A 12,310-nucleotide genomic window follows, 5' to 3' on the forward strand; every position below is an offset into this window, starting at 1 on the left:
CACTTGAAAGGTTTGATTATCCAGAACATATTAAGCATAGCCTTCTAGTGAGTTCACAAAACAGCAGCTTCTACAATAACAGTGAAAACCGATCAGGACTCTTCACACAAAAGCTTGAAAGCCAACGTGATAAGCGAAGCTGAAACTCATCAAAGCTGACTGTGTTTGTATAGGGGTTGTTGTCTGCACCATCTTGCTTGAGATGTCCTAACAATAAAGGCTTTGTATATATAAAAAGAAGACTAACAAATTGTTCTTGACTAAATGGCACGGTGGTCAGAAAGCTTTGATTTTGTCCTGAAAAACTTGCACCTTTGATCACAGATGTTTTTCACCTTGGTTTGGTTAGATTTAGGCACGAAAAAAACTTGGTAAGGTGTATGAGGGAAAAAATGGCATTAGGTTAAAGCAGACCTCTTCCATTGTAGCACATGCAAACTGCATCCATAACAGTTGCTAACACAGCTTCAGCTCTTCTGCACGGACAGCATGTTAACACAAAGCTAGCCAAGAACCCAGAATACTATTAAAGTGTAGCCTCAGGTTTATGTTGTTCTATTGTTTTTTGATTATGTGACAGTGTGTTTCAGGTCACGTTACAATGTGACAAGAAAGTAATATAACAAGTAGTGTAGTTAATTACTTCTTCTGACGAGTAATTGAGTAACATACTGCATTACTTTTAAGAAAAGTAACGAGTAATGTGTAATACATTCTTTTCTTTTTTTTTCTCTTTTTGTTAATGCGTAACAACCCCAACACTGCTTAGGACAATTTGAAAATACAACCCATCCATCCACCGTGACCTCCTTCTTCTTAGTCATTATTACTGTGGCCACTAGAGGACACTCTTACAATAAAATGCATGCTTCTTTCCAGAAATCTATTCATCCTATATGTTAGGTTTCCGAACCACATGAGCCAGTATTGGGGAAACATTCGGCTTAATGTCATCCATTAAATACAGCTGCAAAGTGCCATTTCAGTAGCAGATGCATGAATTTGAAGCTTTTGATGTGCCAAAACACTGGACAGCGCTTAACAGTACTCAGACAAAGTTTTACGATTCTAAACATTTGTTGCCATCACCAGTTAATAGATCTTATGCCATAATGATCACAGTTTATTAGTGGAAATGTACTCCCCCAGGAATGTGTGCTTGCATGTGATTCACTGATGTAGCGCCTTGCTATTGCATTCAGGTTCAGCTTTTTTAATCAGAGTACTGCCTGTGTTAGATCCTCTTCTGCCTCCCAGATTTTATGCAATAAAAGAGGTTTTGTTTATGTGAAACTGTACAGCGCACAGCATAAGTTGACTGGTTCATTCTTCACAATAATAATGAATAAGAATGGGATCCTTTAAAACTGATTCAGGTATACAGCGATGCGATTTTAACTCTAAAACCTGTGAGAATTACGCTACAATCAGGCTCCTTCATGTTAACTGATGTGATAATTAAGAGGAATTTGACTCTTCAGCAGAATCCTTGTTGGTTATGTTAGAGAAACATGATGACTGTGGTTATAAGAAACCTGCACCGGACTGCCAGCAGGACACAGAATATAAACCACAAACTCCAGTGTCAGAATAAGAGATACCCAACAATCCAAGCCCGCCTCCAGCCATCACAAAGGGTTTTACTTGAGGTTGCTTGTCCAGAGAATGTAAACATAAGCCATTTTAAAGATCTGAAAAGTCAATTGATGGTGCAGTTCTGTGTTGAGGTGGGAACGTTTCACTCCCACAAATCCTTCAGTCCCTGAGTAAAATGTAGCAGATTCAAATCAGAGTGCCTCCCGACTTAAAACACTAGCTTGGTTTTCTCTTACCCAAGTGCAACATCTTCAGCACATAAATGTGCCTAAAACTGTATGTCCTCACTGTAAACTGCATACGACTCAATGATTCATGTGTTCTTAATGAATCTTTGGCTTTCAGAAAGCCAAATTTATGCATTCGTTTCCAAAAAGATGGAGGATAAGTAATTTCCACCCGTGAGGAGGCCACGAGGATAAGACGACTTTAATGCATGAAAAATGTCAACAAGGCAAGAAACGTCACAGCCTTCTTAATACTGGTCTAAAGTTGTGTTACTCAGTATATACTCCTCTCAGCCACCGCTCACACTGTATCAGTTACTTTCCTCTCATTCATAGTTGTCCACTGGTACCAAAAGGCTATTTCCTCATTGATTTGCCTTACTGATAGAGTGCTGCTGTCCTTATATTTAAAAAAGAGTAATTTATGATGGACTTTCCACTTTCACTCCAGTGACTGTGGGTGTAAAACACCTCTGGAAAAGGTGCTCTGGGTCTGGCGACTGATTGTCACAATCCACCTTCCTGTTCACAAAGGGATTTTTGAATCTTTGTGGCGCAGCAGCGCAGGGCACCCTCACATGACTCGGCCCCTCACTGGGATCTCCTGCCAAGAAGCCACAGACAATTGCACAGAATACAATGATTTATTACGAGCTCTCTGTAAAAGACTTCAACACTGATTAAAAAAAATTTTAAAAAGTAAAAATGTTGAGATTTTGTCAGAAATTACACAAACAAACAAATTCCTATCATCAGAGGGAATTCAGGAGAGGATTCACTAACCTGGCGCTCTTAGGGGTAGGCCGTTGTCAAGACGACGAGTGGGTTTGGTGACGATAAAGAGGTAGCAGAGGACACATACAGTGATGAGGAAAGCAAGGAGGACGACCGCTGCTATAGACAGACCGACCAGAGCACCGATACTGAGAGGAGAAGCGAGAAAAACATCTTTTTAACTAACTTCCCTTAATGAACAGAGAGGAGAGGACACTGACTGATGTGAGGATTTAAAAAAACAATGAACGTGAAAGACAACTTTTTTATCTGCTAAATATTTTTAAGTGCATTCCATAGATGGGTCTTTCTCGCAGAATTAAAACGAAAACGAGTTCTTTATGCAGTGAATGGATGAACTGAAGTCTTCAAGGAACACCAGGAACAGAGGCAATTGGTTTTCTCAAAGATTAAGGGTTCAATAATGTCAATTAAGTAAGGCTTTTATTGCGCAAAAAAGTAAACATTAAAAATGAAGAAAATATTGTGATTATTAGTGATTTGCTCATCTACTGATAACAAGGCCGTTATTTTATTTTTTAAAGGCAGAAAAGAAAAGAAATAGAGAAGAAAGTGGAAATTGCACTTGCCTGAGCCACCACATGTACCCGTACTCATACGGGAAAAAACTGTTGGCATCATCACAGCAATATTTAATATCGTTAAATCCACAACAGTAGATGGCAGCGGCAGCATTCCCTGGTTTAGGGCAGGAGAATGAGTCCACGAACACCCCGTCAGCGCTGTAGTAACTGCTGCATTCAGCGCTCATGTTGCAACAGAAAGAGGGGGGAAAAGAAAATGAAAGAAAGAAAAAACACTTAATGAGCGGCTGGAGGAATAGAAGAGGAATGTTCCTGCGTGGGAGCGCGCCCCGTGGTTAGACCAGTGGAACAGCGCGTTGTTTTTCATCGGCAGCGTGTTTCTCAGTGAGTGAACGCGCAGAGAGATGGAGGTGAAAAACTTTGAATTTGAAGAAAACTGCAGCGCCCACCAACCTCCTACATCTCTCTCTCTCCCTCCCTCCCTCTCGCTCTCTCTCTCTCTCTCCAGTCACACACGCAGACATGAGAATGCATATCCTTGACTTCGTGACTTTCGAGGACGTGGCACTGGTCTTACGATCATTTTCTGGAGACTCTCTCGAACTCCAAGGATAGAGTTGCCTGACCATAACCTTACTTTAATACAGTGTTTCATTCATTGCATTTACAATTTATGACGTGTGCTATAATGTGATAGTGGACTATCCCAGCTGTGACTTAGCAAAAGGCGGGGTGCACCCTGGACGGTTCACAAGCAAAGATTGAACTGAACATTAGGCTGGAGAACACTGAAGTCAGAGAGTCCTTTTCAGGAGCTAATACGGGGATGGGAACGCTAATGAGATGTGTCAGCACCGCCTTTAGTTCTTCAGTTCACCTACAGCAGATGAAGTGTTTACTTCTTACACCTAACCCAGCCTCAACTGTACAACATTACCGAATAACATCAAAGGGACTTGCTTTTGGTTCCCATAATGTCCCCATTATGTGACAAGTTCAGGACCCCACAACATGAGAAAAACCTGAACACACACACACACACACACACACACACACTGGCTCACTCCACTTACTCTGAGGTTTTAAATAGTATGATTATTGTTGGAATATTTAATTTAAGATACAGCAATGCAGTGGAGAGCATGACAGAGCTCTGTGCCCATCTGATCATTTTAGCTTCACAACGCTGAACAGCTGGTGGGCAGAATATTATCTGTAAGTTATGGCGGCAATCAAGCAGTGCTGTGATAATTAAAGCAGGCTGCTCCACTGACTTTTAATTCTAAGTGATGTTCCAGAGGTGTTCCTTCTACATTGTGGGAATAAAAATATAAATAGGGTGCAAATACAAAAACATTTTGTTCCCAACTCCATATATGCTCAAGCAGGGAGCAGCTGCACAGAGAGAGTTTGATGCATATAGCTTTTTCCTCTAGCCTTATGCAGGTACGTGCAGCAAATACCTAACCATTTCTTGAAGCACACACACACACACACACACACACACACAGATATATATATACACCTGCCGACACCTGTGTTGTCGGTTTGGCTACATGGAATTGCACGGCCTGATCTCAACAGCTAAGATATTATCAAGGGTTTGAGAAGAAGAAAGGTTTAAGACATAGATTTAGGAAATGTCTAATAAAAGCAGTTAAATCCTTCAAAATATCTGAGAAAATGCTCATCAGCACATCTAGTGACTGAAGTGATCTCAGTCTTAGTCAACTAAGAGACTGATGGTGATAAAAAGAACATTGTAGTATAAATGTATTCACCACATCGCAGATCTCATAAAAAACATATTACTTTTATCTAATTCTATTCTAGATGGCCGTGCTTAAATGCTGCTTTTAAAATGATGAAAACAAAAATTCTGGTAAAAACAAATCTCTAGGTCTTGAGCAATAATTCACATCAGGTAGAGAATATCTCCATCTTTAAGTCAAATATTAATTCCTGGCTAACACTTTAGTCACATCAGTGTTATAATTTACATGCCAATATGCAGATTATAGAGGTTTCATTCATGCTAAGTTTTTCAAGTCACCAAATTACCAAAGCCAGAAGCTAACTGTGTCTGTTACCCTATTGCACAGACAAAATTACAGAAAATTGTTGGCTAAATGTAATTATAGACATTTATTTCTATGTTCATTTTTGTATTTTAACATTTTTTAGTTTCTGCTTTATAGAGACCATCCTGGGCATCATGGCATTAAAGGATGAAAAAGCTCTTGTACACATGATCTTTTAATGGCCTCCTGTCCAATGTTTCCATGACTTCAAAAAGATATAAATGGTTCATCTGTTTGAATCATTTCTTTCTTGAATAGACCCTCAGACTCTGTATGACTCATTTAGAGTGATCACAATTCTATGTCATACATCTCAAGCTTTAGAGGATATTTAGTTCTTATTAGAGAGTCATTATTAAAAAGAGACTGCAATAGAACATGTTCACAACTATCCTGTCTTTGTCTTAATGACAAATTATTCTCATTGCAAAGAAACCTTTTAAATTGTAGTCTAAGTTAGTTAAGTACGCAATTTGAGACTTAAATGTACTTCCTGAGACATCATCAAGAGATATGACATAAAGAAGTGTAAACCTGACCACATTTCCAATCAATAGTACTGGATACTATTTTTTTGGCGTGTCTGCTATTGATTGTACTGTAAAAAGGTCAACAGAAGCACAGCGGCTGTATGAAAAGGCTCATTACTGGTGCAAAGTCTTCTGTATCTGCTTCTCAGTAAGAGTGCTTGCATTGAGTGTCAACTTTGGCTAAAAATGAAGCCAGTGCACAGCTGCCAAATATGTTGTATGACTTTCCACATAAGGCTGTTTAAATGTCGAGGGTTTTTTTTATTTTTTTATTTTTTAAACCAGAAATAGGCATTAATTGCCCGGCTTATAAAACTATGTTAGTCTTTATAGCTAATTTCTCCCTTCATGACAACTAAAGTCCTATGCAGTATTCTTGAACTCCTCATTTTTTATATTTTGTTAGGAAAATGGAAATTTTGTGTTGTTGTGACCAGCTAATAAAAAAGCACCTAAAGATACAATTAAATATTAGTTCTTTACTTGTTATTGGTTCTTTGTGTAGTGGGAATGCTGAAGGGAAAAGCACTCGCATGGGCTGATTTTTCTTTCCACCTGATCTCTTCCTGCCCGCATGATGAGTTTTTGGTGGAATTAAAATAAAAATTCTCTTACTTCATCTCTGAGAGCAGCGCAGCTAAGACACTACAAAATATACAGCAGGGGAAGCGTAGTGTTGTGGAGTTTGTGACTGACTTTCGTACCACAGCAGACGAGGCTGGGTAGTCCGATTATGCCCTCCAGGGAGTTTTTCTCCAGGCCCTCAATGATCAGGTGAGGGATCATGTAGCCTCCCATGATGACCTTTCCTCTTTCAAGGATTTGATCTCTCTCTCCCTTAGGACAGATAATCACTTGAGAGAAAGAGAGGCCAGAAAGAACTACAAGTCCCACCGCACTTTCTTCTATTCGTCTCCAATTTCCATCTCCGCACCGCCGCTTCAGCCCACATAGCAGACAGGTCTGGCCTGGATCTCGTGTCAAGCCGGCAGTGCTGGCTGACTTCTGGCATGGTAAGTGGTATGTCATCCAGATATGGGCTAGGCCTGGCGTAGATGGTACTGTCTACCGTATGTGATGGCATGCCATATCTGGCCGGATTGTGGTTTGGTTTATGTGGCCCAGGGTCATAGAAAACAGGTCTGGCCCAGATCCGGCATCAAGCTGGCACTTCTGACTGACTGGTGTCATGGCAGGGTGTATGTCAACCAGATGTGGGCCAGGTCTGGCATGGATACCACTGTTTATGTTCCTATTTTCCTATTTTAGTTAGAAGACCCAAATGCCATGTTGCAATACTACACTGCTATGGTAGCCAACGATTCAAATGCAGGTTTGACAGGTTTGTGAGTGTACACTTCATCCAAAACCTAGTGAGGGTTTACTCGTGTTTACCACTGGGAGGCTGTAGCTCAGGAGGTAGAGCAAGTCACCTACTAATCAGAAGCTTAGTGGTTTGATCCCTGGCTCCTCCAGTCTGCATGTCAAGACCGTGAATGTGTATGAATATAGTTAGGAAGCATTCAGTTTAGAGAAAGTGTGTGATTGGGTAAATGTGGCATGTTTTATAGAGCACTTTGAGTAATCTGGAAGAGTAGAAAAGCGCTATATAGGAATCAGTCCATTCACTGTCTGAACAGAGTTTCGTCATGTTACTTATTGAACTTTTATGTTCAAGTATTATTTGATATACTGTTAATTTTAGATTATATAAATTATTCCATTCAAAATAAATTTGCTGCATTACCTTTGTTGAGACATTTTTAATCTGTGCTAAATACGGCATAAGTTGTTATTACATGGCTTGATTAAGGTACACATTAGGCTGACATGTGGGGCCAGGCACAGGGCCACCAGTGTGTCTGCAACTGGCCTTGTGCTGGCCCATGTGTGGGCCACCTCTGGCAAACCAGATCTGGGCCACCAAAGGGCTGTCATTCTTTGCAGTATGTGGGCCATGTGTAAGCACATTGTATGGGCCCGATCCGAGCCATACTAATTTTGCTGTGGGAGGTGTCAACCTCCGCTCTGTCACCTCCTCTCTCCCTCTCAACCGAACCACATCCCGAGCCCATCCCAATAGGCAGTTCGTGGCTTACTGCAGAAGAGAGAGAGTGAGACGTTTTCATTGTCGGAAATGCTTGTATTGCAGCCCGCCTTCATCGCCTCTTCCCCAGTTCATCCAAAAGGCTCCTCCTGCCAGTAAGTTCGGGGATACGGGTGGGCAGATCCCTGACATCTACTAAACCCCAGTTATTGCTACCTGTAACTCCTATCCTAAACCATGTCACTCGGACACTACAGGCTCTTGTAGATTCTGGGGTAGAGCAGAACCTTATACATATTGAACTAGCTAACCAGTTGCATCTCCCTTTTGTTCCTTTCAATCCCCCCATTCCTGCTACCACTCTAAACAATCAATGATTCGCCACTATAACCCACTAAACTGAACCTGTCAGTCTAATCATGTCCGGCAACCACCAGGAGACTCTCACGTTCTTTACATTCACCTCCCGGACATTCCCGTGATCCTCAGCTACCTCTGGCTTCAAAAGCACAACCCTTACATTGACTTGCCTGGTCATAGGATCTGAAGTTGGTGTCCTTTCTGTTTGGCTAACTGCGCTAGCTGCACTCACCTCTGCACTACCCACTGTGACCTGTAACTCCTGTGTTGCTGCCTCTTCCCCAACAGATCTCTCCATCATCAAATACCATGACCTCCACGAAGTATTCAGTCAGGCCAAAGCATTGTTTCTTTCACCACATCACCGCGGTGAGTGTACTATAGATCTGTTCCTGGGAGCCCCTCTATCATCCAGCCGGCTCTGCAATCTGTTTCAACAAGAGAGAGAGGCCATGGAAAAATATATCCGCAAGTCTCTGGCAGCTGGTACCATCCGTCCATCTTCATCTGTGTTATTTGTTAGTTTTTTCTTTATGTCTAAGAAAGATAGGACCCTCCATATCTGTATTGATTTCCGGGGGCTGAACGAAATTACAATTAAAAACAAATACCCTCTCTCACTTATTAATCCCACATTTTTGAGCCCATCCATGGTGCCACAGTTTTCACTAAACTTGACCAACATAATGCTTATCACCTGGTTCACATCCATGAAGGGAGTGAATAGCAGGCAGCCTTCAACACCCTGTTAGGTTATTTCAAGTATTTAGTTATGCCATTCAGTCTCACTAACTCCCCAGCAGTCTTCCTGGTCCTTGCCTTGAGTTCCACTCTTCGTCAGTCACCTTCTTGGGCAATATTTTGGCAGGGAGACAGTTGAAGACTGACCCCGCTAAAATCTGAGCAGTCACCATATAGCCCGCTCCCACTACTCGCAGACATGGACAACAGTTCCTCGGCTTAGCTAACTTCTATCAGCACTTCATCCGCAACTACAGTCAGGTAGCCACACCCCTAACTCACCTCACCTCCACACATTCCTTTCATCTTGTCCACTGAAGCAAAGTCCGTCTTTTCCAAACTGAAGCAATTATTCACTTCCACTCCCATTCTTATCCATCCCAATTCCTCCAAATCATTCATAGTTGATGTACGTCCATCTGGCTCATCATCATCATCATTTTTGGTGGAATTCTCTTGAAAAAGATGTGAGGGATTATGTAGAAGCCTGTTCAGTCTCTGCCCAAAACAAACACGATAACCAACGCCTCTCTGGATTACTCCAGTCCTTGGCCATTCTACACAGACCCTGGTCACATATTTCACTGGATTTTGTTACCAGACTCCCCACTTCCTCAAGAAAAACTGTAATACTCACCATACTCGACAGATTTCCTTAATCAGCTCACTTCATGCTTTGGACAAATTACCCTCTGCTGCTGAAACCCCAAACTCTTGACTGATCGTGTTTTCCAGCTCCATTGGAATCCCTGTTGAAATAATTTCAGATTGTGGTTCCCAGTTTACCTCGCAGTTCTGGAAGTTCTTTTGTTCGGGACTTGGAGCCCGGGTCAGTCTCAATTTCAGTTACCATCCCTAGACCAACCTCCAAACTGAACAAGTAAATCAAGAACTGGAATCGTTCTCTGCTGTATCACCTCCCACAACCCGGCAACAGGATCATCATATAAAACCTGGGTAGAGTACACTCATAGTTCTCTCACTGCTTCTGCTACTGGTCTCTCACCTTTCTAAGTTTCCCTAGGATGCCACCCATCATTGTTCATAGAGATGGCGATAGATCTAGTTAAAGACATTCTGCTAAAGTCACTATCACACAAGTTCGCCCCACATTACATCGGCCATTATTAAGTGGCCACCATCATTAGCCCTGTGGCAGACAAGCTAAAGTTACCAGCCTCCTTACGTATTCACCCAACATTCTATGTTTCTCAAATCAAACCAATACACTCCACTCCTCTGTTTTCTTGTCCTTCTTATTGATTTTTTGAGGTGTCGTCACGGGTCGGAGCTGGATCGGTTGGTGTTTTTCCTCTGCCTGCTGCATTTTTCCTGGATCCAGCCCAGGGTGGAGCCCTGGCTACTTCCACTCACCTGTCTCCCATCGACAGTAATCAGCGAGGCTGCATTTAAGCCTGACGTTGGCATCTCTCCTTCACCAGTCTGTCAGCTACCTATGGTGGTAACCCTGCCTTTAGCTCCTTGTGATTCTCTCTTTTTCAGCTGTGTACTTACCTGTCAGTGTGCCCCAGGGTGGCTGTGGCTACTATGTAGCTTGCCATCACCAGTGTGTGAATGTGTGTGTGAATGGGTGGATGTCTGGATATGTAAAGCGCTTTGGGGTCCTTAGGGACTAGAAAGCGCTATATAAATACAGGCCATTTACCAGGCCATTTACCTCCTTTCCTTGTGCCAGCAGCTTTTAATGTGTCAACACTCAACTTGCCAACAGTTTGCAGTCTCACGCCAGCTCCTCACCTGCAATCTCCCCGCTTCGCTCTTCAACCACTAGAAATTGGATATTCACCGTCTCACCTGCTTGTCCTTCTGCCCACTGCCCATCCTAGAGTTTCCACAACCTCAAACTGGAAAAACACAAACTATCATTTAACACCCTGCTGCTCACTCAGCCCGCTTCCCCCGGAAGACTTGAACTGCTTCAGCTTCAAGTAAACTCATGCCTCAGTCTATCTCCCTCCTTCAGATGCTCTGTTCTCTTTTTCCCCTACTAATCTCTCCCCTTCTGTGTTGTAGAGCCTTTTGCCTCAGTGAACTCCCGTTCCGAGCCCCAGCGTCGTTCCACACTATTCTCGCCAGTAAATTGTCTTCAGTCTCTCGAGCCCCTGTGTCCTTCCACGCCATTCTTACTAGTTAATCGTTTACTGCACCTGTTTAAATAAAACCCATGAAACTGATCACTGTTTCACTCTGGTATCAGCTATCTCTCGTACCGGCCTCTGGGCCCTGTGACAGGCTGGACTACAAATTGAGTGAAAAAGTAGTCGGTGTCCAAAGTAAAACTTTGAAAGACCTTCAGCAAACTATTAGAAGGCTATAGTTTTTGAAAATGATTGCCTAAGTTCACTTTAAAAAATGTCTGTGCTCTGGGAGTATTAAAGGCTGAAAAGAACAGAGCAAAAGGGGAGAAAGTATTGAATTTTTAAAAATAAAATCAACCATTCTGGTTCAGTTTTTCTGTGTAAATGATAATAATCACAAATCTTGAGCTTTACAAACAAAAAACATAAACTAAAAAGTGGTAGAGAAAAAGATCATTTAGAAGGACGTTTGAGGAAGACAGATTAGATTGTTGAAAAGTAATTTTGTAATTATTTAATATCCTTCATTGGTTACTCTACCACAGCTTCTGGTTTGGTATGCAAAGCACCTGAATCTGCTAAATTTTGCTGATATGTCGTTTGTAATGGAGTACACTGAAGCTCACAGCAAATGATGACCTGTAGATGCCGAACATGTCCGCCTAGTCTAAATGAATGAGAAACACATCAGGCCTGACTGCTCGCTGTAATCCCAGATTATCTCTGGCAGACCAATCCAGAAACAGAAAAATTGGCAGAAGAAAAGGGATTATTTGACGGTGGTTGGGGATTGTGGAGCAGTGTGGCAGCTCAAACACACACCTAGATGTTCATCAAACTACTCACGCATCTTCACAAACACAAAATGAACATATTACAGAATATTACATATATTACATATTACAAGATTATGAACATACACAGCTGCATGTTCGCGACCGAAGCCTACTCTTCTCTCATTGCAGATGAGTTTGTGAGCATATCCCTGTGAGAGACAAATGATCGCAGCGATGCACTGACCTCCGCCACCAACACATCACCCTCATGCGCAACTGGAATTCCATCCATCTGCTCCTTTTTCTTCTGCTTCTTTCTCCCATCCATCTCCCTTACCCTATTAGTTCAGCTTTCTTTACTTGCTTGGTAAACATCCTCCATCACTGCGCTGTGCCACATGACTGATGATACTGACCAACTCCGTGCACACTGTGGGCTGCATAATAGTGCCACAGTGCCACATGGGCTTTGAACTTAACAAATGTATCCATATATACCTCTGTGTTCTCTAAAAACCCACAATTAGTCAGAGA

General features: G+C 42.1%; 1 protein-coding gene across 1 annotated transcript; it reads right to left on the reverse strand.

Annotated features, from left to right (window-relative positions):
- Nucleotides 1-987: 987 nt before the first annotated feature.
- On the reverse strand, nt 988-3,500 carry LOC120434571 (protein shisa-like-2A). Its single transcript, XM_039602860.1, has 3 exons — nt 3,188-3,500; nt 2,607-2,746; nt 988-2,427 (listed from the first exon to the last, which is right to left on the reverse strand). The coding sequence occupies exons 1-3, from the start codon at nt 3,367-3,369 to the stop codon at nt 2,246-2,248; spliced, it is 504 nt and encodes a 167-aa protein (XP_039458794.1). The 5' UTR covers nt 3,370-3,500; the 3' UTR covers nt 988-2,245.
- Between the last annotated feature and the right edge of the window lie 8,810 nt (nt 3,501-12,310).

The sequence above is a fragment of the Oreochromis aureus genome, linkage group 18 (genome assembly GCF_013358895.1).
Source record: "Oreochromis aureus strain Israel breed Guangdong linkage group 18, ZZ_aureus, whole genome shotgun sequence".
In the NCBI taxonomy this organism is placed as follows: Eukaryota; Metazoa; Chordata; class Actinopteri; order Cichliformes; family Cichlidae; genus Oreochromis; species Oreochromis aureus.